Consider the following 26,885-nt stretch of genomic DNA (forward strand, 5'->3'; position numbering starts at 1 on the left):
TTAACCAACTGAGCCACCCAGGTGCCCCAGCTGTCATTATTTTTTATTGGATCTTTCAGGCAATATTTAACTTCTGGGGAACATACATTTGTAATAATTATCAATACAAGGTATTGTGATTTCTTAATTATCATACAGACACTGAATTTAAGTGGAGTTTATTGCAGGTGCTTGAGTGCCTTCCTTGGTCCTCAACATGAATGAATCCTGCTGGCAAATGGCTTCTCTGAAGCAGCCTTCTTTTGTGTCTTCTTACCAATCAAGGATCAAGGTGTGTGCTCCTTTGTTGCTAAAACCTTTGGAAGGTGACAGAAAAGAAGAGATACGTGTGATATAGGAATGAGGGGCCAACAAGAGCAGAAAGAGTTCCTCAGCTCAGCTGAACCCTCTGAAGCCTAGTGCGACCAGAGCCAAGTGATTCATCTCGCAGGCCAGGGCCCCATCCAAACCTGCCTCAGCCTCTCCTCACTCTATCTGGATTCAGAAACTTGCAGAGATTCCAGGACACAGCCAACCCTATTATGGGTGGGGTAGATTGCTGACGTGTGCTAGGAGTTGAGGGACCTCCCCCGTGGTCCTGCTTTTATATGTCGGGATATCTGGGGTACTAAGTTATACTTGGATTATTATGATTTAGAAAATACCACCTTCCTTTCTTCCCTTTTTTCAAAGCTCTGAACCTTGATCCTCCACCTTCACTATCAGCTGACAGATGACCTTCTCACTTCGCTGAGAAAATGAGGCAAACAGAAGTGAATGATGTTCTTTCACAAAATTCACCACGCTATATCCATGTACTCTGCCTTCCTTCCTCTTAAAATGGGTCGCTTGTCCTGCCCTCCATTTGAGTCCTGGATCCCACCTCTTTACAGGTAGAGGGTGTAGGGAGGATAGGCGAATGGATGAGGGGGACTATTTTAGGTAGAGAAGTCAGAGAAGTCTTCTCTGAGAAGGTGTTTGTGCAGAGGTGTGAGTGAACTGAGGGAGACATGGAGAGATCTAGGGAAAGAGTGTTCCAGGTGGAAGGACTAGCAGAAGCAAAACCCTGAGATGGGAATGAAGTTGGTATATTAAGAAAACAAAAACAAAGCTGGTGAGGCTGGAGCATAATGACTGGAGAGAAGGCAGGTGCCTAATGGTACAGGGACTTAGAGACCATGCTAAGGAATTAGAATAAAATCCAAAGCGTGAAGGGAAAGTCATTCAAAGGTTTACAGCAGGGAAGAAATCTAACATTTTTTAAATGAATATAGCTTCTTCATGGAGAACTGGTTATACAGGGGCAACAGCAGAAGCAGGAAAATCAGTTAGGAGGCCAGTGCACTAAGCCAGTTAAGATCACAATGGCTTGAGCTGGTGGTAGTAGTGAGGAACTGAAAAGTGAATAAACTGACAGAACTCAGTACCTGTTAGACGTGGGAAGTGAGTAAAGCAAGAAATCAAAGACCACACTTGGATTTTTGTCCTGAGGCATCCTGGTTGGATTATAATCAAGGGGAAATCTGGAGGCAAAGCGAGTTTGGCAGCAAGAGGGGAATACAAAAGTAAAGAATAATCCTTCTGGGGGCTGGTTAAATTCAAGATACTTGTAACCACTACAATATATAAGGAGGGTTCATAAGGTATCAGTATAAAGCAACTTACTTTTTTTCCTCGCTGTCTATTTAAGCCTGTTCCGTTGATGTAGTTCTCCTGCCCTGCTTTACCTGTTTTATTTTCCTCATTGCACTTATTACCAGCTCACATATTACACACTTATTGGTTTATTGTCTGGCTCCCCCATGAAATGTAAGTTCCTAAGGATCAGAGATTTATCTCTTGTTTACCACTATGCCCCTCAAAGATTGCCTGGCTCAGAGTAGGTGCCTGTTATATTTTGAGGAAGCAAGCAAGCAAGCACAGGGGAGGATACTAAAACATGACAGTAAAAGGAGTTAAACTACAAAATAAAGTTTTACTAAAACTTCTATGAGTGAGTAAAAATAAAAGTAGCTCCCTTATCTTCTGGGGGTGGGAGTAAGGAACTGGAGAGACAGAGAAGAAGACGGAAAGGCTGTATATTCAGACTAACACACCATTCCCATATTGATTTCTAACCAGGAGATGAGGAGGGTGGGCTGTGACTTCTCCTCCAAATCCACTCCTAAAACAGGCTCTACTCCAGAGCCTTGTACATAGGGTAGAGAAGAAAACTGAAGGAGAAAAGTGGCAAGCAGACCTAGACCTGGAAGCAGTAGACTACGCTAGACCAGTCACATGGTCACCAAGTTTAATTGTAGTCACCTTAGGATGAGAAATCGGTGTTCTGTGAACACCTACATTTGTATACATTTTGCTTTTGGGGGCTTTTACTTCACTCCTTAAATTTTACCACATTGAATTTAGTACATGGTTCTTTTGATAATTTTCTGCCTGTTTTGGTTGAGTTAGGGGAAACAAAATGTAGGGCCTGGCTTGGGTGTGATAAGTGGTAAATAGCAGAGATACTAGAGACGGTGGGGAGACAAAAGAAGGGCAAAAATTCACAAGAAAGTAGGAAAATCTGATAGCCCACCCACCAGAGGGCATATCCATTGTGAAACTCTCAGGGAAATTCTCTCCATTCCCTCTGAATGCTTCTCAGTTTCTTCTACTCTCTCCCTTGCCTTGTTTGGGAGTAAAGGGGTACAGTCCCCTGCCTCCTCTCCTCCCGAAGGCCTGTCATACAGAGAAGCTCCCAGCTACTCAGACTTTGGTATCAGCAATTGCTACCTCGTGAATGGCAAAACAGGACCATCCCAGCACTCACCACATCCTGGTCCTCATCCCTTTCTATTTCTTGGCTGAGGGCCATGGAAGAAAAGTGTCCTTCAGAGTTGACCTCTTTGGGACTTGGTTTCTTTTCTCTCATGAAAACATAGAGGCTCTTTTTCCAGAAAGGATGATCCTTTGTTTCTGCAGGAAGGAACCAGAAAGAATTCTCTTAAATAGCAACTCAATTGCAGCGTTTAATATTTTAATTTGAAGTTGATGAGTTCTAACGTTTATTTATTTCTGATAGAACACAAAGTGGGGAGGAGAAGAGAGAGAGGGAGACACAGAATCTAAAGCAGGCTCCAGGCTCTGAGTGGTCAGCACAGGGCCTGATGCTGGGCTCGAACCCACAGACCATGAGATCATGATCTGAGCTGAAGTCGGTCGCCTAACCGACTGAGCCACCCAGGCGCCCCTGAAGTTGATAAGTTCTATTTGAATCTACACATTTTTATGAAAAAGAAACCCAAATAAATAGCATTACCTTACACTAATAATAGTTTCATTTGAAATCTCTTTGCTGCTTAATCAAACAGCTGAGTGAGGCTCTTTCAGGGTCAATGACCCCCTCAAAGAGCTGTCCACTGTGTCTTCCCAAGGAAGATCTAACTTGCCAAAAACAAATATGCCTCCCCCCACTCTCCGATGCCATAATTGGGATATTTCCCTAATTCGCAGACCAGAATCTAATCTTCCACCTCCTTTTTCCAAAGGGAACTCATAGACTTAAGTAGTCTAAAATATCGGCCCCCAGGTACTCCAACTTGCAATATTCTCCTTCAGATCTGGATCCCACTCTGCTAGAAGAGATATTTGAGGACAAAACCCCTCCTTTTACATTATATATAGAAATTAAATAGGATTTAAATGTTTACTATCCTAAAACCTGACCCAAACAGGTATGTATGAGACTGTGGCAGTTAGGGATTATACAGAAACTTACTCTATTGAAACCGAGTATACAAGAGTGTTTCTGACTCATTCCATTTTAAAGCCTTTAGCTACCAAGTGAATAAGGCTTAGCGCCAATACTTTCTATTATTCCTTAATTTCAGCTCCCATTCAAAAAGCAGACAATAATTAAACCACACCTCTAGAACGACGGCCAGCTCCATCTCTAAAAGTCATCGGTTTCTACAGTTAGTCATTCTCTCTGCTGCCCATCCCAGCATCAAACATCTCTAAAAGCCCTGTGCCTTCTGCCATACTGCATTTATTTATCAAATTCTGAGCCTATTCAGAAAAAGGAAAGAGTACTGCAGCTAGGGACAGAGAATTGTACACCAACATCCTAAAGAATATTACACAAGCTCATTTTTCTTCTGCTTTGCTAGGGTTTTTTTGTTTTGTTTTGTTTGAGAGAGAAAGAGAGACCATGTGCAAGCACACTTGTGTAAGCGGGGGAAAGGCAGAGAGAGAGGAAGAAAATCTTACGCGGGCTCCACGCTCAATGTGGAGCCTGACACAGGGCTCAATCCCACAACCCTGGGATCATGACCTGAGCCAAAATCAAGAGTCAGACACAACCAACTAGGCTACCCAGGCACTCCAGGTTCTCGTTTTATTATCATCAACAGTTTTACTAAGGTGTAACTTACACATCATAAAATTCATTCATTTTAAGTGATTCAAATCAATGATTTTTAGTATATTTACAGAGTTGTGCAACCATCACCATAATCTAATTTTGGAACATTTCTATCAGTCTAAAAACCTCATGCTCATTTACAGTCACTCTCCATTTCCCAACCCTAGCCCTAGCTCAACAACAATCTACTTCCTGTCTCTATAGATCTGCCTTTCTGAACATTTCATATAAATACAAGCATACAATATGTGCTCTTTTGTGACTGTCCTCTTTCACTGAGTATAATAGTTTTGAAGTTCATCCATTTAGTAACATGTATCAGCACTTCTTTCCTTTTAATCACCAAATACTCCATGTATAGATACACCACATTTTGCTTATCCATCTACCAGCTGATGAATATTTGGGTTATTTCCACTTCTTGGCTATTGTGAATTCATGTATAAGTCTTTATGGACATATGCTTTCATTTCTCCTGGGTAGGAGCTGAATTGCTTAATGTTTCACATTTTGAGAAACTGCCAAACTATTTTCCAAAGTGACCATTTCACATTCCCTGCAGCAACATCTGAGGGTTCTCATTAGTTTTAATCAGATAGTTAAACACATTATGTAACTATATAGAGAGATCTCTTACTTTAATTCCATAACTAGTTAATTGAGATGATTCCCTCAGTCACACACACAAGAGTAAGGACCACCACTCTGCTTATAACATCTCTTCACTCTGACTATACCTACTATCCAACAAAAGTAGTCCAAAATTCCATTTTTACGGCTCCAACTCCAATGAAATATCTTCTAACTTTTAATTTTAACAATTTATTTTCTGTCTGTGCTTGTTATTTCTGAATGTATCAGCAGTTTGTGGGGTTTTTTATTTGTTTGTTTTGAGAGAGAGAGAGAGAGAGAGAGCGAGCATGTGCACGTGCAAGTGGGGTAGGGGCAGAGAGAGAGGGGAGAGAGAATCTGAAGCAGACGCCATGCTGTCAACACAGAGCCCGATGTGAGACTTGAACTCGTCAACTGTGAGATCATGACCTCAGCCAAAATCCAGAGTCAGATGCTTAACCAACTAAGCCACCCAGGTGCCCCAGCAGTTTGTTCTTTAAGACCAGAAGAAGTTGAGGAAAGTTGCCACCTCACCCAGACACAGAAGTGGGAGACGCCTGATGTCACACTACAAGAGCCTGGTGTATGCCTCAGCACTGCTCCAAGAACTTGAAAGGATGGTGGGAGTGGAAACACAGCCAGGCGTCTTTAATGAAAAAACAGTAAAGCCATGGAATGCCAGACTTACTTGTAAATGAGTGCTTTTCCTGCTTCTTGAGATTCCAGGGGATGAGGAGCTCTTGCCACGGGTTTCAAATCAAAATTACCATTGTTAAAATTCACTTTCACTTTTAACCTTTAACAAGATAACATGTGTGAGGATGTTTTGAAGGATATTTTGAAAACGAAACAGTGATCTTAAAGTTTTGTTTATATACTCCTTAAAAGAAGTTTGAAAAACCACATACCACCTTGCACATTTTAAAACTGACACACCTAGGGGCACCTGGGTGGTTCAGTCAGTTAAGCGTCCGACTTTGGCTCAGGTCACGATCTCACAGTTCGTGAGTTCGAGCCCCGCGTCGGGCTCTGTGCTGATAGCTCAGAGCCTGGAGCCTGCTTCCCATTCTGTGTCTCCCTCTCTCTCTGCCCCTTCCCTGCTCATGCTGTGTCTCTCTCTGTCTCAAAAATAAATAAACATTGAAAAAAAATTAAAAAAAAAAAAACTGACACACCTAAAATTTTTCACTGTAAGTTTAAGTAACTTTGTTTCTCATTTCTCTTGTAACTCTTGTTTCAAACAGATTTGGGATAAGATGAGTGTTGTTGGTCTTACTATGAAACTTTAAGGATATAATTTGATAAAATGGATTTTAACCAACATATTAATAAAGCACACCAAATCTGAAAGTAATCACATAAAACTGTTAGATGAGCATTATAGCCAATGTACTTTGAAAATTTTATCAGTTCCACAAAACATTCCAGTTATATTCATAAGAAGTATCACTAAATTATAGGACTTTATTCCAAATTCAGAGCAACCCAACACAGACCAAGTACCCTGATTCTAAGGCAAGTCTTTAAATCTATCGATCATCAATCAACTAATTAAAGTAAAATAAAATATACATGACAGGGAAATACAGAAAGACCTATGGGTTGAATTTCCTTGCTTCATCATTAAAGGAATTCTCTTTAAAGACAGTATTTTTATTTATCCCTTTATTTGGCACCCTGGAATTTTTTACACCCAGGTTGAAAGGTATGACTTTCTTTTAAAAAGTGAGTTAAGATGTGATGTGAATGCAGGCTTGTTCCCAGGCAGATCAATTTTTAAAAAGAGTACATATAGACTTCAGAATCAGGAAAATTGAGTTCCTTAAAACTATCTGTGAATACCTTAGAAAGTCTATAGAAACCCGCTCTGTCTATGCCAGTTTGAAATTCACAGCTTAGAGGGAACCCACTCATTCTTTGAGGCATCACTATCTCACAAGAGATATTAAAGGGGAAAAAAAAAGTCTTCTTAACACACACACACACAGTAGAGGCCAGAAATGTGGGAAGCTGGGTCCATCTATAGTGGTGGGCAGCAAGAGCAAGTAGAACACACCTGAAGGCAGATGCCAATAACAGAGTTAACTTGATACTAAGCCATGTACCAGCTATAATGTGAGGACACCAAACTTGAGACTGTCACACTAAGCATAGACCTTTTAAGGGAGCTTAAGTGGGCCCAGGTTAATGGTATCCTAGCTACAAGCAGAGGCAGAAACAGAAACAAATCCTCCCCTAGACTGGGCCAATAGGATACCCAAAGTTCAAATCATGTCATTAAATCATAAATAAAATTCACTAAGCAAAGCATATAAGAAAATAAACCATTATAATTGAGAATTAGCAGAGAAAACAATAGATTTAGCTTCTTCAAGGAATACAGAATTTGGAATTATCAAATGTAGAATGTAGTATATACCAATGTATTTTAAAGAAAGAAATGATCCAATCACCAATATAAGAAAACAGTTAAGAGCCTATCAGAAATGAAGAAGCATATTGGAAGGAGGAAATTTAAGAAATTTAAATGCTAATATTGAGCACAGTGAGGAAAGAATTAGTAAACTGGAAAACATATTCAAAACATATTCCATTCTAAGAAGATGGAAAATATGAAAGACAAATTAAAAGATACTAAGATATAAAAAAGTCTGATATATGTCTGAATCCAGACGCAAAAGGGAAAGAATAAAGAAAAAACAATAAAGAGATCATTGCTGTGAATTTTCCTGACTGATGAAAAACATGAATACAGAGATCCAGAAAGCACAATATATACCAGTAGGTTAAATAAAAAGAAATCCGTACCTACACCTGTAGCAAGAGTACCGAACACTAAAGACAAACATTTTGTAAGCAGCCACGGAGAAAGGACAAAAATCAGAATGGCAGCAGACTTCTCATAAACAATAGAAACCAAAAGCAAGAGAATTATATCTTTAGAGCATTCAGATAAAATAAATTATCAACCTACAATGCAAACTGTCTTTAAAGAATGAGAATAAAATAAAGATATTTAAGGTACAGTAAAATTGAATATTGAAGGCTGAATTTCAGGGGGAAAATGTCTCCACTATTACAGTATAAAATGGAAGACAGGGAGGCCCTGGCGTCTCAAGTCAGTTAAGCAACCGACTTTTGGTTTCAGCTCAGGTGAGGAACTCATGGTTTGTGAGTTCAAGTCCGCGTTGGGCTCTGCACTGACAGTGTGGAACCTGCTTGGGATTCTCTCTCTCTCCCTTTCTCTCTACCCTTCCCCTGCTCGCTCTGTTTCTCTCTCAAAATAAATAAACTTAATAAATAAATAAATAAAATGGAAGACAGAATGGCAACCCTCCTCTATGGAGGAGTCCCTCCTCTATACAGCGGTCTCCCATATTTATTTTCCTATGGATATGTCTGCTAAATCTTGGATTCACCCAAACTAGACATCATTTTTTTTAATTATTATATAAGACAAACATTGAATGATTTCAGTCCCAAGAAACTGATGCTCCTCTTCGTTATTTTATTTCTATCCAAGATCCCACTGTTATATTTTCTACTAGGCTGGGTTAAGTGTCCTTCCTCTGTGCTTCCATAATAACCTGTGCATATCAGTATTATCACATTTGCCACATTGTAATGGAATTATCTATTTTAAATGGCTATCTTCTCTAAGTTATTTAAAGCAATTACAACTCAACGCATGATACTTTGATTGAATTAATTTGATATAGGAGTTGAACTGTGTCCCCCAGAAAAGATATATTCAAATCCTAAACTCTCATCTCTGTGAATGTGACCTTGTTTGGAAATAAGGTCTTTGTAGATGTAATCAAGTTAAAATGAGGTCATGATGGATTAGGGTGGGCTCTAATCCAGTGTCAGATGTTATAAGAGGGAAACTGGATGCAGACACAGACGGAAGACCATATGACCACGGAGGCAGACATTAGAGTGTTAAGGCTGTATGTAAACCAACTAAAAAGGTTGCCAGCACCCACCAGGAGCTAGAAAGGAGGCAAGGAAGGAGCCTCCCCTAGAGCCTTCATAGAGGGAATGGCCCTGCTGACATCTTGATTTTATACTTCCAGCCTCCAGAACTATGAGAGAATAAATTTCTGTTGTTTTAAGCCACACAGTGTATAGCACTTTGTTACAAATGCCTTAGGAGACTAATATATAAGATAAATCTCAAATCTGAATTCCTCTCTGACTCTTTTCCCTGGCCTTCCAAATCTGGCCAACAAAATCTAAAATTCCTTTGTTTCATCACATCAGTCTCTTCATTTCAATTCCTTTTGCCACATCCTGAGGCCTTTATCAACAGAAGATAGATCCTTATAAAACTTCAACAATCTCCAGCTTCTTGTCCTATCTTATCTCCAATCTATCGTATACATCATATGCCAGATTAAAGTTTCCAGGATTTCATGCTGTCCTCAATGACTCCCCAATCCCTACATGATAAAATCCCAATTTTAAGCTGGTATTGAAGGCTTTTCGCAAAATGGCTCCGACCTAGTTTCACAGACTTAACCAGTGACTGGTCATATACTCATTCACTTCACAGATAAGCAGACAGTTGCAAACTGTGTGATAAGTGAAAAAATACATGTATGTCAACTGGTGGGACAAAAGAGGGACTGGACCAGACTGCCTAGTATAAGGAGGTGAACTGGAAATATTTCACAGAGGAAGTGTTAAAGTAGCATTTAACAAAGTCTTGGGAACAGTGTTTTCCTCAAAAAAAGAATGGGCACAGAGCAGAACACCAGAGAAAGGCACCATCAGTGGCAAAGAAGTATAGGAAGAGATCAAGAACTTCAGGTAAACAAGTGCAATGCCCTACCCCCTTCCTTGGATCCTTCCCTACTATAAAGCAAAAGCCTTAAGCTTCTGGAAAGAGGCAAGTAATTCTTTCCATCCCCCTCCAGAACAACAAGCAAAGATATACTGCTTCTGGGAGAGAAAAGCAAAACCTGCCTGCCTATGGAGGAGGAATAAGAGGGGTACACCCAGGAGCAAGGCAAGGATCCACTGCTACTAGGATAAGAACAGAAGCAAAAACCCTCTGTCCCAGGAGGAGGGACAAGAAACAGCTTTCAGTCCAGAATCCTATACCTATACCAAGCAGAGATCTGCTACTATTGGCAGAGGGGCAGGAAACTATCACCCAAGAACAACCACACAAGGTAGTTTGACTGCCACAGAGAGAAGGGGAAGGAACTCTAAGAACATGCTGCTCCTGAGGCCCAACCACATAGACCATGCCTAAAACTGAGGCAGGACAAGAAAACAGAAAAATTCCTCTGCTGCCACTATGAGCCTAGCAATAAGCAACAAGCAATAGCAGTGTACTTCTGGGGATGAAGCAAGAACACAGAGAGACTCACCCCATACCTCTCACACACACCTCTGTGATACAGGCTTGCAGAGATAGCCAAAAAATGAAGAGGGAGCAGGAACACTTCAGAAACCCTTCTGGCCTACCAGCCCCCACCCTAAGCACAAGGTAACAGCAGCCCACCACTAGAGGTATTTGAAGCCTAAGGTGCACTAAAGGTAACAATAGCAATAATACCTAAACCCAGCTCAACTTCTGACTAGATAAGCCCAATTCTCCACACTAATGGTTGAAAGAAGAAAAAGCATATCTGTTTCTAGACATACTCCGTCTATACTGGTCTACCTCTAATGCCTGGCATTCAATCAAAAATAACAAGACACGCAAAGAAAAAAAAAAGGCAAGACACAATAACCTCAAATATCGAGCATTTAATAAAACATTACAAGATATTGGGGAGAGGGGCAAGACAAAATAACCCATTGTCAAGAGTGAAAGCAATCAACAGAACCAGATTGAGAAATGACCCCTCCCCCCTACCATGGGAACTATCAGATAAAGAATTTAAAATAACTATGATTAATATGTTAAAGCATCTAGTGGAAAGGTGAACATGTATAAACAGATGGCAAATTTCAGGAGAAATTAAAACTATTTTTTAAAAATCAAATGGAAATGTTAGAAATAAAAATCACATCAGAGACCAAGGATTCCTCTGATGAGCTGATCAACAAATGAGGCATGGCTGAGGAAAGGCTCAGTGAACCTAAAGATAGGTTAGTAGAAAAAAAAAAAAGATCGGTTAGTAGACATTGTCCAACTGAAATACAATTAGGAAAAAAAAAATTTTTAACACAAAAAACAAACTAAGAACTATGGAGCTATGAGACAATATAAAATGGTGTAACATACATATAAGGAGTCTCAGAAGGAAAAGAAAAACAAAGAATGGGGCATAAGAAATATTTCAAGTGATAATGGCCTCAAATTTTCCAAATAATGAAAGATGTCAAACCACAGATACAAGAATCTCAAAGAACCCTAAGTAGGATAAATAGAAAGGAAAATAAAGACGACATAACCTAGCTAATGAAAAGCAAAGAGAAAATCTTGAAAGTGCCCAACAGAAAAGAAACATCACAAAGAGGAACAAAGAATTATGGATTCCTCATTGAAAAATGAAATTAAAAAAATCATAATTATGACAAAATTTATACCACTGTCTCCAGTTTTCAAATTCCAAGAGGTTCAATAATTTCTATTAACCATTACCTGCTCCTTTTACAAAATTCACTTTCTATGTAGGTTGTAGGCAGCATAAGCCATTTATTTGGAGTCATAAAGTGCCTTGAATTAGAAATTCTTGGAAACCTGGAATGCAGTTTGGCCTTCTCAACCTCTTTAAATTCTTTCATTGTACATATTTTTCCTGTAGGAAGATTAGTAACCTAAATCAGCACCCTTAAATGCAACTCCCATTGCTCCTGGGTTATGAAATCACGTAACAATTAGGCACTAAGTACCAGTCTCACACTGAAGAAGAGTTCTTTTATCATCATCTTTGTCATATTGTGCCTTTTTCAAAGGATCACGAAATGGTGGAATGGTAACCTACAAGAAAAGCAAGTGTTTAAGGGCAGGATTGCGTCTTTTTCAGTGTATCCTAGCCATCTGTGTATGACTCCTAAGCCTGAAAAAATCAAGAATATAGTATCTACAAACTACTTCAGTTTATCCATTTACAAAGAGATGGGGGCACTCCAATACATCTCTTTGCAAGGCCCACCAGTCATGGTTAGCTCTTGTGTTAATGGTTTTTTCAGATTATTGTGGATATTCTTCTTAGACACTATACCCAAATTCAATAAGTTGTAGTTTTTTAAAGGTTATGACATGGAATGTGAAACTATGTCAATAAATTATTCAACCTCAGTTACATAAAAACCCATTGGTCTATCTTGAACTTTGAATGGATCTTTTATCCATGTCATGGATTATTTGGAAGAAATTATATCACTGAGTTACATGAGATCTTCCAAATTGTCAATACATTTCATTATGCTATAATCACAGTCATTAACATCATTATCAATCTCATCAGAAAATTCTAAGAGTAACAGAAAGCTGTAACACTCATTATGCTGAATATTTTTCCAAAATTCAGTTTTTTGCTTGAAAGCTCACATTTTATCATTGGCAACAAACACTGTCAGTTATTTTTCTTGAAGTGACTTCATTACTTTTCCAAAAAATGTCTGCCAAATATCCAAAACTTAATAACTACAATTTATAAATCCTTCTTTAAGAAAAATGTACCATGAAAAAAAAAAATCAACCAGTATAGCTGATAATTCAAGCAATCATGCTGCATTTCAGTAGGCAGAAGTACTGTTTCCATATTTACCATTTCATCACATAGAATATTAAAAAGACGTATACTTAGATGTGAGCAAGATTTAATAAAATTAATAATTTTTAGTGTTTGGTCAAGGACATCCTTAAGTGAAATTGCAATTTTTTAAATGTGAGTACATGGCAATGAAGAATAATGACTGGTATGATTTGGTGACACTGATTTAAGTTGTTATAAGTACCAACAGCTTTACCCACCATTGCTTTTGCACAATCAAAGTCAATGTCAACACTATAAAAAAGGTAAATAATATTTGGCACTATTATGAAAACAATTGGCCTAATAGGTCCCTTAAAAGGGTTTCAGGGCCCTCAAAGATCTATGTACCTCACTCTGAGAACTGCTGTTATAACCTCAACGTGTTCCACTTAAGAGGTCACCTATCAGGTTCATTTATAAAAGCAGAATGGCTGGGAATGCAAGCTGGTGCAGCCACTTTGGAAAACAGTACTGAGTTTCCTCAAAAAACGAAAAATAGAACTACCCTACTACCCAGCAATTGCACTACTAGGCATTTATCCAAGGGATACAGGTGTGCTGTTTTGTAGGGACACATGTACCTCCATGTTTATAGCAGCACTATCAACAATAGCCAAAGTATGGAAAGAGCCCAAATGTCCATCAATGGATGAATGGATAAAGATGTGGTGTGTATACACACACACACACACACACACACACACACACACACACAATGGAGTATTACTCAGCAATCAAAAAGAATGAAATCTTGCTATTTGCAACTATGTGGATGGAACTGGAGGGTATTATGCTAAGTGAAATTAATCAATCAGAGAAAGACAAAAATCATATGACTTCACTCATATGAGGACTTTAAGAGACAAAACAGATGAACATAAGGGAAGGGAAACAAAAATAATATAAAAACAGGGAGGGGGACAAAAGAGACTCATAAACATGGACAACAAACTGAGGGTTACAGGAGGGGTTGTGGGAGGGGGGATGGGCTAAATGGGTAAGGGGCACTAAGGAATCTACTCCTGAAATCATTGTTGCACTATATACTAATTTGGATGTAAATTTAAAATTTTTTTTTTAATTTTAAAAAATTAAAAAAAGAAAAAAAAAGAAAAGCAGAATGGCAAAAGAACAAACTTGAATTTTGATACCAAAAAGATATAGTTTCAAATCCCAATTCTGTCCCTTAACTAGTTATTATACTAGTTAGTAAACTAAGGCTCTAACTTTAAACTCTCAGTTTAACTCCTACCTATTAAAATAGGGACAATGGCACATGCACACACCCCAATTTGGCAAAAAACAAAAAACAAAAATCTGCTTTGCCTGCAAATGCCAACAGTTTAAAATGTCTATGACTCAGGTGCCTGGGTGGTTCAGTTGGTTAGATATTCGATTCTTGATTTGGCTCAGCTCAGGATCTCATGGTTTGTGAGTTCAAGCCCCACATCAGGATTTGCACTGACAGTGTGGAGCCTGCTTGGGTTTCTCTGTCTTCTCTCTTTCTGCCCCTCTCCCACTCACTCTCTCTCAAAAATAAACATTTAAAAAAATAAAATGTCAATGACTCAAGGATTTTAATTTTGTTTAATAATATCCACTATTAGCAGGCTGCCTGGGTGGCTCAGGTGGTTAAATGTCCTACTTCAGCCCAGGTCATGATCTTGCAGTTCATGAGTTCAAGTCCCGCACCAGGCTCTGCACTGGTTATGAGAAGCCTGCTTGGGATTCTCTCTCTCTCTCTCTCCCTCTCTCTGCCCCTTCCCCACTTGTGCTTTCTCTCTCTCAAAATAAATAAACTTAAAAAAAAGAAAGAATATCCACTATTAGCAAAAGTGTGGGAAAATGGACTCTGGTACGGGTATAAATTTATACAACTATTCTGGAGGACGATTTGGCAATATGAATCAAAATCATGCATAACCTTTAACTTAGCAATTCTACTTCTAGCAAGTTACCCTAAGGAAAAAATTAAACAGTTACAGGGAAGTTCATCATGTCATTTATAACAATAATATGTCCAAAACAATCTAAATGTTCAAAACAGGGAATATGTTTTTAAAAAATGGTGGTATAGCAAGATACATATATGGTTAGAAACACCATATATGTTCTGCTATTTACAGCTGTGTGATTGTGAAAAGTAACTTAACCAGTCTGTGTCTCACTTGCCTCATCTGCAAATTACTTCATGTGGGAGTAGTAAAGATGGGGGAAAAAAAAAAGTCCTAACATTTGGCTAAGCCCTCAGTGTAAGTTAGCAGTTATTATTAATAGAATACTATGCAATGATTAAAATTATGTATTTACATTTATTGACAAAGAGCAAATCATAAAACTATTGATAAAAAAAAGGGGAGCATCTGGGTGGTTCAGTCAGTTGAGCAACCAACTCTTAATTTCGGCTGGGGTCATGGACTGAGCCCCGTGTCAGACTCCACACTGAACATACAGCGTGCTTGAGATTGTCTCTCCCTCTGCCCCTCTCCCCTACTCATGCTATAGTTCTCTCTTGAAATTTTAATGTTTACTTATTTTTGAGAGAGAGAGAGACAGACAAAGCATGAGTGAGGGAGGGGCAGAGAGAGAGGGAGACAGAATCTGAAGCAGCCTCCAGGCTCTGAGCTGCCAGCACAGAGCCTAACGCAGGGCTTGAACCCACTAACCTTGAAATGACCTGAGCCGAAGTTGGACGCTTAATGACTGAACCACCCAGTCGTCCCAATCTTTCTCTCTTTAAAACACACACACACACGCACACACACGCACACACACACACAAAACTATTGAGGAAAAAAATGCAGGGTATGAACCTAATGCGTGTTACTCCATTTTTGTAAAATAAATCTATTTTACAAAGAAACCTTGGATATCCAAAATGATATTCAGGGAAGTGTTAATGAGTTCATTCTGGGTAATGGAATTGTGAGTGGTTTTATTTAAGTATCAATTCTGTTCATTTATCATGAAAATGTATTACATTTGTAACAAACTTTTTAGAGTCTTTGAAAATTTTAAATGTTACCTATCATCCGAGTATTATATAATATTTTCAAATTTTACTGAAGTTTAATTTACTTTGGACTTTGTTGTTTTTTGATTTGGGTTTTTTTTTTTTTTTTTTTAGTTTATTTATTTTGAAAGAGAGCATGAGTGAGTGGGTAAGGGGCAGAGAGAGAGGGAGAAAGAATCCCAAGCAGTTTCCGCACCGTCAGCACAGAGCTTGATGCAGGTTCAATCTCACCAACTGCGAGATCATGACCTGAGCCAAAGTCAAGAGTCACCTAGGCACCCCTGGACTTCGGGGTTTTTTTATTCCTAAGATATGGAGATGGGAAACAATTCTTAAGATGTTACTGCATTCTGGGGCACCTAGGTGGCTCAGTCAGTTGAGCCTCCAACTTCAGCTCAGGTCATGATCTCACAGGTCAGTTCATGGGTTTGAGCCCCACATCAGGCTTGCTGCTGTTAGCACAGAGCCTGCTTTTGATCCTCTGTCCCCCTCTCTCTGCCCTTCCCCCACTCACGCTCTCTCAAAAAAAAAAAAAAAAAAAAAAAAAAGATGCTACTGCATTCCTGGGGAATCACTAAAGGACTACCCATACATTAGGGCTGCTCAAAAAAACCAACCACATAATATCAAAAATTAGAAGTCTATCGTACCTTCAGAAAATTCGGGTCCTCTTTGTTCATATAAAAAGGATCATACTCTTTCGGATCATAATGCTCTATAAATGCATTTCCCTACAGGAAGGAAATAAAACTACACATAACAAGAGGTGCACAACTTTGAGCATAACAGGAGTCAAGATTCAAACACACAATTCCATTCTTCTGCTTCAAAACGGCATTAATGACAAATACAAAATGGAAGGAAAGGCCAAATTTGAAGTTAAACTTAAGGTAGCCAAGTAATAAATATTATAGCGATAGAAGGGATCTACTTAAAATTTGTTATAAGTAATAATGAATGTTGGAACACTAACAGATTTGGGAAATTGTTTTTAAATGCTTAGTAGTCAACATCTCAGATCTCTTAGAAATGCCAAAACAGAAATATCTTATAGTTTTGTAAATAACTGTGTTCTAGAACTATACCTATCTATCGAACCTAGAGGCCAAATTTAATTGGTATACAAAATATTACATGAGAAAAGCAAAGAATAATAACTCTAATATACACATTTAAATCCAGACCTAACCCTCTTCCCTCCATACTTTCCACATGTCCTAGATTTAGGAATAGTATATGCTCTAACAGAGTAGAGATTATACATATATAGAGTGAAAGAGATAAGCTGTTTGAATGATTATAATCACCATTTTAAACCAACTGAAACAAGTATCAAATGACTTCTTAGTACCTTTTTATTTACATGTTTTAAAAAACCATCTAATTCTTCTTGTCTCCTTTTTTTAATATTCTTATGTGAACAAACTTTTTCTATAATTTTCTTCTGGAGAGGATCTGCCACGTGGTCAGTCCATCTTTTATATAACCTCTCTTTTCTTCTTGCATTTAAGAAGTCATGATGTTGTAAATACTTATCTAGTTCCTATTAAACAATGACAGAAAAGGCAATTATCCTGAAGTTATTTTGTACTAAAATTTAAACTTCATTTATATTCCTAAGAATAACTCACAAAGTCACTCGCTGATTTATTTGGCTTCTACTGTGTGATACACACTACACTAGAAATGATGAATATATAGATTAGACAACATGCCTACTCTCCCTAGAGAGATAGACTACAAGACAAATACACAAAATAGGAGGGACAATATAGCAACATGTATGTGTGTGTATATATAATATACACATATGTATACATATACACATATAGGTAATACATATAGATTGTCTGTAATATATATAGATATAAGCATGTATCTATAAAAGAACTAAAAACAAAGACTCAGATACTTATATACCAATGTTCGTAACAGCATTATTCACAATAGCCAAAAGATGAAAACAACCCAAGTGTCCATCAGCAGATGAATATATAAACAAAATATGGTATATACACAAAATGCAATATTATACAGCCATAAAATGGAATGAAGTTCTGACATAGGCTACAACATGGATGAATCTTGAAGACAATATGCTAAGTGAAATAAGCAAGACACAAAAGGACAAATACTGTAGGATTCCACTTATATGAAATTATCTAGAGTAAACAAATTCATAAAGACAGATGGTAAGCCAGAAGTTACCAGAGGGACCTCTGGGGAGGGAGGAATGGAAAGTCATTACTTAATGCATATACAGTTTTGGCTGGGGTGATGAAAAGTTTTAGAGATAAATAAATGGTGATGGTTTCACAACATCCATCTATTTGGAAATAAATAGTAATGATGATTGCACAACCTGTGAATAATTAATGTCACTGAATTGTACACTTAAAAATGGTTAAGGGGCACCTGGGTGGCTCAGTCAGTTAAGTGTCTGACTCTTGATTTTGGCTCAGGTCATAGATCTCAAGTTCATGAGATCAAGACCTGTGTCAGGCTCCACAATGGGTGTGGAGCCTGCTTAAGATTCTCTTTCCTTCTCCCTCTGGCCCTTCCCCTCAAGTGTGCACTCTCGCTCGCTCTCTCTCTCTCATAAAAAAAAAAAAAAAAGGTTTAAAATAGCTAATTTTATGTTATATATATTTTACTACAATGGAAAAAAGTGACTAATTTTTTTTTTTTTATTCCTACAGTGGGACACATTTGAGATGGGCCTTAAAGGAGTTACCTAGGGGGCACCTGGGTGACTCAAGCAGTTGACCATCCAACTTAGGCTCAGGTCATGATTTCACAGCTCATGAGATCGAGCCCCACATCAGGCTCTGTGCTGACAGCTCAGAGCCTGGAGCCTACTTCAGATTATGTGTCTCCCTCTCTCTCTCTCTGCCCTTCCCCAACTCATGCTTCCTTGCTCTCTCTCTCTCTCAAAATATAAGGAGTTATCTAGGAGGAGAAGGTATGAGAGAATGTGGAAGAAGAAAAATCTATTGGGAAAAAAAAAAGACAAGAGTAAACAGGCAGAAATGTAGCACAACCTGGATGAAATGGCAAGCAGCCTGTAAATAAAGAAAATGACTGATTTAGGCTATACACTAAACTTTTTTTATCCAAAACTTATCCACCTTTCATCTAGCAAATGAAATCATGTGATTACTACAATCAACCACATGAAATTCAAAATGAAAAAAAAATAAACCAAGAACCCTGAGAGCTTCTCTAACTCATACCCCTTCTTAGATTCAGGTCATAGCACACTTCAACCTTTTTTTTTTTTTTTTAAGTAGGCTTCATGCCCAGAGCAGAGCCTAATGCAGGGCTTGAACTCATGACCCTGAGATCAAGACCTGAGCTGAGATCGAGTCCGATGCTTAACCAATTGAACTACCCAGGAGCTCCACACTTTAATCATTCTTAACGAATAGCTCTTTTCCTGTTACCCACTCCAGTGCTCACCACACGTGGACATTCATCTTGTCTTATAATTAAGCCCGTGCTGATACAGTTAAAGCCTTCTTCTACCTATGCATACCTGAGTAATAATTAGTGAGTCCCAATAACAGCTCTTAAAACTCGTAAGAATACACAGTGACTCCACAGAAGCCCCATTAGATGAAAGAACAAGTGACTAGGGGAAAACTCTTATATAAAAGTATCTGTGAGGGGCATCTGGGTGGCTTAGTCGATTAAGCATCAGACTCTTGGTTTCAACTCAGGTCATGATCTCACGGTTCATGAGTTCAAGCCTTGCATCTTGTGCTCTAAGCACAGAGCCTGTGTGGGATCCTCTCTCTCTACCTCCCTCTGCCCCTCCCCTGCCCACACTCTCTCAAAATAAATAAATAAACTTAAAAAAAGTATCTGTGAAAGAATCCCCACAAATAAAAAGATAGGAAGTCAATTAAAACAATCTCAGATTTCTCTTAAGGTTAATCCTAGGCACTAATGAGTGTTTTCAATTCTATTTTCCATCTAAAAGGGAAAAACAAAATTAATTTTTAATCATGACACATTCTGTAGCCAATTCTTACCTTAATTACATGATTTTCTCTATATAATATTGATTGAATAGCTGCATCAATATCTTCTTTAGCTAATACCTATAATTACAGAATGAAATTTTGAAAATCAAATCTTAAAAAAAATCAAATTATTAATACTATCTGGACTCACAGACATCTCCCTGGAAAGTTCTCCATAAATACAATTTTTCTACCTCAAATCATATCATCCAGTACTTTTAAAGAGCATTTGAATCTTTCTGCTATTTGCTATAGCTCATCCAAGGGCAAAAAATAACTCAGATCACAGACATTTTGAATTCCAGCATGGACAAATGACTTGCCCAGAGTCACATGGTAAGCAGAACTCATCTTTTTTTTCCACATTTCATAGAAGGCTTTCACCTTTATGGGTTAAAACACAATCAGGCCTCTATTTGAATTCATTCAATCATTAGTGAATTCTACTTTAATTCATTTAGTCATTATAGCTATCAAATACTAATAATAAATTTGTTTATATACAAGTAATTTTTAGATTTTATTTTTTTTTATTTAAAAAAAAATTTTTTTTTAACGTTTGTTTATTTTTGGGACAGAGAGAGACAGAGCATGAACGGGGGAGGGGCAGACACAGAGAGAGGGAGACACAGAACCGGAAGCAGGCTCCAGGCTCCGAGCCATCAGCCCAGAGCCCAACGTGGGGCTCGAACTCACGGGACAGCGAGATCGTGACCTGAGCCGAAGTCAGACGCTTAACCGACTGAGCCACCCAGGCGCCCCTCATTTTTAGATTTTAAAGCAACACAATCTTCAGGAAATAGTCCATAACATTAATTTTTTTCCATTTTTATAACAAATCTTCCACAATTAATATCCGCCAGAAATACAAGAGGTTGTAATTAATGTCATTGAATTGTACACTTAAAAATGGTTAAAAATAGCGAACTTTGATACTATATTTATTTTACCACAATGGAAACATGATTAATTTTTTTTAATTGCCCAAAGTGACAGACATTTTGGGTGGGCCTTTAAAATCCATTCATAATTACACAAAAAATATTCTCAAATTAACTATCATTGGAAATAGCTGTTTTCAGTTCCACTACTCTTGTTTTCAAAACAGATGAGTAAAATCTGAAAATCCAAGAACCTAACTTCCCAAGGATGGTTAACACCCAAGTAAATTAGGGGTCATGGGAGTTAAGCAACAACTAGAAGCCTAGAAAATCCTGCCTGCAGACAAGAATTTAATCTCAAATGTATCTAACTCCAGATTCACTTTCTTTGTTCTTTCTGCCTCACAGGATTGCTATTCCTGGCAAATCTGTTGTTCTCAAAACCAAGATGGGTACTGAATTAATATTCTAGACAAAAATAGAAAAAACAATCTGAAGACACTGGAGACTGACCCAAAACAGGGAGAAACAAGAATGTAGTCAATAATTAGAAAAAGAGACTAACGGCAGTGGATAAATTTTCAGTTTTTATGGACTTTTGTCTAAGAGCAGGCCTCCATCAGAGCTAAAGGAGAGGGCTCAAACTCTGAAACATGAAGTTTTACAAAATTCAAGAATTAGAAGACAGAGTTCAGGGAAACCAGAGGAGCTGGAAAGTCAAAGGAGAAATACCTGAAAGGAGAAAATCATAGAGCGGATGCCACAAATTTTACAAATTAATTGACCAAATCTCTGGCAGATCCTTGAACTGTGTATGTACAAGGCAGACTCCTTTGGAAAACAGTTTGGCACTTTCATAAAAAGTTAAATTCTTGGGGCGCCTGGGTGGCTCAGTCGGTTGGGCGGCCGACTTCGGCTCAGGTCATGATCTCGCAGTCCGTGAGTCCGAGCCCCACGTCAGGCTCTGTGCTGACAGCTCGGAGCCTGGAGCCTGTTTCAGATTCTGTGTCTCCCTCTCTCTGACCCTCCCCCGTTCATGCTCTCTCTCTCTCTCTGTCTCAAAAATAAATAAACGTTAAAAAAAAAATTTTTTTTTAAAGTTAAATTCATTTACCATATGACCCAGTCCTTCTACAACTAGATATGTACCCAAGAGAAATGAAAGTGTATGTCCATAAAAAGACATGTGCATGATTGTTCCTAACAGCTTTATTTGTGACAGCCAAAAAATGCAAACAACCCAAATGTCCATCAGCAGGATGGATAAACTATACAGCATTTAGCAAATAAGTAAATAAAATACTGATACATGACCACAACACAGATGAATCCCAAAATAATTATGCTGAGTAAAAGCAGCCAGACAAAAAGCATACTGTAAGATTACATCTGCATAAAATTTTTTAAGGGCAAAATTAACCCAAGTGACAGCAAATCAGTGATTGCCTTGGTTGGGGATAGGCAAAGGAAGGAGGGTAGGTACAGGAGGAGGAAATTTGGGGCATAATGAATACGTTCATTCTCTTAATTGTGGTGGTTTCACGTGTGGCCACATGTGTCAAAAATGTTCAAACTGTACACTTCAAATATACGCAGTTTATTGTGTACCAATTATACCTTAATAAAGCTGTTTAGAAAAAAAGAAATTACAATCGTTTTTCAAAAAACAACATATATAAATTTAGGGGATGCAGTTTACAAGAGTACTTCAGGAGAGTGGCGCCTGGGTGGTTCGGTCAGTTGAGCACCGAACTCTCAATTTCCGTTCAGGTCATGATCTCACAGTTCATGAGATGGCACCCCAAGTCCAGCTCAGTGCTGGCAGGACTCAGCCTGCTTGAGAGTCTCTCTCCCCTTCTGTGTCTGCCCCTCCCCCGCTCATGTGAGCTCTCTCTCCCTCAAAAACGGATAAACTTTTTATTTTTTTTAAGAGCGCTTCAGGAGAAACTTATTAAGTTTGTTATAAAGGCCTATAATCAATTACCGACGATTCCACCTTAAGAAACTAGAAAATGAAAATACAAAGTAGAATAAATGGAATAATAAAGGACAGAAATGAAATACAAAACATAGAAAAACTGTTAAGCACAAGCCAGATCTCAATGCAACTACCCAAATATAAACTTCAAAATGCCATACTACCGTTACCTCCATAAGATGAAGTGGCTGTGGTTCCAACCATTCTTTCGAGCTCTTGGGCTTATGAAGCTTGTCAGTTAGCATATCATCACTGTCTAAATTTGTCATTGTGGTCACAAATAACGGAGCCCCTAGAAAAACTAGAAGAGTCACTTATTCATTAATGAGGCTTCAGTCCTATTTTCTCTTAATTAACAAGCCTTGGCCACTACGAACAGGTGTGGAACGGATTCTGAATTAGTAGCCACCCACACAGAGGCCTTCACCATAGTTTCTGATGATGTGTTCCGACCCAGCCTCTTCTAAGCAGGGGAGGTTCTCTCTGGACTGACCCGCGTCCCCCTGTTATTCCAGGCTTCCCACGTCCTCCTACAACACAGCCCGTCGGAGCCGGGGTGGCAATTACCAGCCGGGTCTCTAGGGGACGCACTGCAGCACTTTTCTGACCGAGGGCCGCCGACCCGGAGAGTTGCAAGTTCCTGGCTACCGAAGCCCACACAAGCAGGGCTGCTTATAGAAGGGAGGGGTTTTCAGACCATCTCTGCGTGACCTCAAGCTCTAGGACGCCCAAAGCACTCCCCCCCCCCCCAACACATACACACACAAGGACTGTCATCTGAGGGGGAAGCTATCATTAAGGCTTGCGCCCGCTGTAGACCTACAGCACCCACGACCCCCATCCCTCCCCTCCCACCCCGTCCGCAAGATGCGTGCGTGCTCTGCCCGGCCCGGCAGGAGAGTTGCAGACCACGACAGATACCCCAGCTCCTCCCTCCCCCTCCGCTCCCTGCAGCACGCGGGGGCCCGGCCCGACGGCCCACGGCCCAGCAGTCGTCGGCTGCGGAGAGAGAGTGAGCCCGCCCGAGCCTGCGGCCCCCTCAGCTCGGGCCCGTCGCCTCGGAATGGCAGAACGTTCGCGTCTAGCGTCTCCCGACGCACCCCCAGCGAACCCTGTGCCGCGACAGACGACGACGAGTCAGAATTCTGCGGGGCTCAGGGCCTGGAGAGCGGCCCCGAAACTCCTGAGCCGCACCCAACTGCGCTCCTCAAGTCCAGTCCGGCGGGTTTGTAACCTGGACACCTGTGGTGCCCGCACGAGTGGGCGGGTCGTGGTTAGAGAGCCAAACCGAAGCCCTTCTCGGTGACGGGCAACCATCGCAGCCAATAGCGAGGCACATCGCCTTCCCGCCCCGCCCTCCCCCGCGACCGTTGACGGGACGGCTTACCCTGAGTGCTCGGTTCCTTCTGCCTCCGCCAGGCTCACCGTGCTCCCCTGAGCCGTCTGGGCGTCTTCCGGCCATCCGGACTAGACAGTGATCCTCCTTCCTGGCCTCCAGTCCCACTTCAGGAAACACCCCAGGGATGACCGGGAAGGGGCGCTGCCCTCAGAATTATCCCTTAGAAGGATGAGTGTTTGTGGAGGTTGCCCTTATGAAGACGGGAAATGTCGCTTTAAATGCGTTAAAGGTTTATTCAGTCCCCTGTATCAGAGCCTATAGTTGGCGCTGATGCTGGTCCGCCAGCGGTAAGAGAATGTGAGGACTCAGGATCAGCTGATCTCATTCAGCCTTGCTTAGATCATTGGCTGTGCATCCCGCAGGTGTTTTTCGCTTTGGGGTTTATTTTTTTTTTTTTTATAGTTTTTTTTCAATATATGAAATTTATTGTCAAATTGGTTTCCATACAACACCCAGTGCTCATCCCAAAAGGTGCCCCCCTCAATACCCATCACCCACCCTCCCCTCCCTCCCACCCCCCATCAACCCTCAGTTTGTTCTCAGTTTTTAAGAGTCTCTTATGCTTTGGTTCTCTCCCACTCTAACCTCTTTTTTTTTTTTTTTCCTTCCCCTCCCCCATGGGTTTCTGTTAAGTTTCTCAGGATCCACGTAAGAGTGAAACCATATGGTATCTGTCTTTCTCTGTATGCCTTATTTCACTTAGCATCACACTCTCCAGTTCCATCCCCGTTGCTACAAAGGGCCATATTTCATTCTTTCTCATTGCCATGTAGTACTCCATTGTGTATATAAACCACAATTCTTTATCCATTCATCAGTTGATGGACATTTGGGCTTTTTCCACAATTTGGCTATTGTTGAGAGTGCTGCTATAAACATTGGGGTACAAGTGCCCCTATGCATCAGTACTCCTGTATCCCTTGGGTAAATTCCTAGCAGTGCTATTGCTGGGTCATAGGGTAGGTCTATTTTTCATTTTTTGAGGAACCTCCACACTGTTTTGCAGAGTGGCTGCACCAATTTGCATTCCCACCAACAGTGCAAGAGGGTTCCCGTTTCTCCACATCCTCTCCAGCATCCATAGTCTCCTGATTTGTTCATGTTAGCCACTCTGACTGGCGTGAGGTGATATCTGAGTGTGGTTTTGATTTGTATTTCCCTGATAAGGAGCGACGTTGAGCATCTTTTCATGTGCCTGTTGGCCATTCGGATGTCTTCTTTAGAGAAGTGTCTATTCATGCTTTCTGCCCATTTCTTCACTGGGTTATTTGTTTTTTGGGTGTGGAGTTTGGTGAGCTCTTTATAGATTTTGGATACTAGCCCTTTGTCCGATGTGTCATTTGCAAATATCTTTTCCCATTCCGTTGGTTGCCTTTTAGTTTTGTTGGTTGTTTCCTTTGCTGTACAGAAGCTTTTTATCTTCATAAGGTCCCAGTAATTCATTTTTGCTTTTAATTCCCTTGCCTTTGGGGATGTGTCGAGTAAGAGATTGCTACGGCTGAGGTCAGAGAGGTCGTTTCCTGCTTTCTCCTCTAGGGTTTTGATGGTTTCCTGTCTCACATTCAGGTCCTTTATCCATTTTAAGTTTATTTTTGTGAATGGGGTAAGAAAGTGGTCCAGTTTCATTCTTCTGCATGTTGCTGTCCAGGTCTCCCAGCACCATTTGTTAAAGAGACTGTCTTTTTTCCATTGGATGTTCTTTCCTGCTTTGTCAAAGATTAGTTGGCCATACGTTTGTGGGTCTAGTTCTGGGGTTTCTATTCTATTCCATTGGTCTATGTGTCTGTTTTTGTGCCACGCTTTGGGGTTTATAATCTCAGGTGATTCCGATGTGAACCACTGACATAACTTGAAAATTATGAGCAGTGATTTTCTAAGGTCACTTAATAACCTGTTTTGTGAATTGTGATTTTCTATTATTCTATTTTCCTCTTTGGATATTAGGTAACGGACCACAGTTTTCACGCTGAGACCTGTCCAAAGGGTCTTAGGGAGGTTTGTATTCTCATAGGGTGAATCGTATCAACTGCGGTTCCCTTTTTCAGGGTTGAGGGAGCATGAGCCATTTGCAGAACTTACTGTTAGATACCCTCCTGGGAACAAAGCATGTGGACAGTGCAGCCCTCATCAAACTCCAGGAGCGAAGCTTGAGTGTAGCATCACCAGGATTTAGTGTAAGAAAAAGCCAGTTTGGGTATAAGCATTACAAACTCTTTCTGTAAAGAGCCATAGTAAACATTTTCGGTTTCTGGGCTATATGGCCATTGTCACAAGTACACTACTATGCAGTTTTAATGGGGAAACAAGCAAGGACAGTACATTAAAAAATGGGTGTGACTGTGTTCCAATAAATCTTTATGAACACTGAAATTTGAATTTCATGTAATTTTTACATATCACAAAATATACTATTTGTTTTTTCCAATGACTTAATAATAGAAAAAAACATTCTTAGCTTCCAGCGCTACAAAAACAGGTAGTGGGCCAAATTTGGCCAGCCTGCCATAGTTTGCCCACCCCTAGTCTAACTTCTGCAGGTAATGCCCAGTGATGTCCGAACTCTTGTGAATGGATTTGCCAAGAACCCTTTGCAAACCAGAAGAGAAGGACTGTATTTCAAGGAAAAGGACTACAAATGTGTCCGGGCAGATGACTATTCTCTTTATGCTAAGAATGTGAGTGTTCAAGATTTGAAGACGGCTAGGTAAAAAACCTTAAGAATTTGACTCCAATTTGCTCTGTCCCCACTGATCCCATTTATAAAACAAACTGAGCCCATTACTGCAGTGGCAATGTCTGAGACAGCAGTCTAATGCCAGGAAGGCATAAGTAAAAGAAAGTATGAACAGAGAGCCTAGCTGAGAAATATTCATTC

At 39.8% G+C, this 26,885-nt stretch overlaps 2 protein-coding genes across 5 annotated transcripts in view; one reads left to right on the forward strand and one right to left on the reverse strand.

Moving 5' to 3' along the window:
* FAM228B (family with sequence similarity 228 member B) lies at nucleotides 1-23,696 on the reverse strand. The gene is given in 12 exon segments (XM_042933561.1): nucleotides 1-296; nucleotides 2,789-2,884; nucleotides 2,886-2,934; nucleotides 5,682-5,789; nucleotides 11,595-11,751; nucleotides 11,846-11,933; nucleotides 16,378-16,458; nucleotides 17,079-17,270; nucleotides 19,762-19,830; nucleotides 22,782-22,912; nucleotides 23,179-23,279; nucleotides 23,533-23,696. Coding segments are annotated over 10 exon segments (969 nt in total). The 5' UTR covers nucleotides 22,881-22,912; nucleotides 23,179-23,279; nucleotides 23,533-23,696; the 3' UTR covers nucleotides 1-266.
* PFN4 (profilin family member 4) overlaps nucleotides 23,617-26,885 on the forward strand; it is a 7,399-nt gene continuing 4,130 nt past the window's right edge. The window contains exons 1-3 of one of the 4 annotated variants that reach the window (XM_042933565.1): nucleotides 23,617-23,836; nucleotides 26,056-26,184; nucleotides 26,548-26,685. In XM_042933565.1, the coding sequence (XP_042789499.1) occupies nucleotides 26,068-26,184; nucleotides 26,548-26,685 (255 nt within the window). In that variant the 5' untranslated portion in view covers nucleotides 23,617-23,836; nucleotides 26,056-26,067. Of the gene's footprint in view, nucleotides 23,837-23,992; nucleotides 24,373-26,055; nucleotides 26,185-26,547; nucleotides 26,686-26,885 lie in introns of those variants that run through there. The other 3 variants (XM_042933563.1, XM_042933562.1, XM_042933564.1) reach the window with 3 other exon arrangements.

The sequence above is a fragment of the Panthera leo genome, chromosome A3, assembly GCF_018350215.1.
Source record: "Panthera leo isolate Ple1 chromosome A3, P.leo_Ple1_pat1.1, whole genome shotgun sequence".
NCBI classification, from domain to species: domain Eukaryota; kingdom Metazoa; phylum Chordata; class Mammalia; order Carnivora; family Felidae; genus Panthera; species Panthera leo.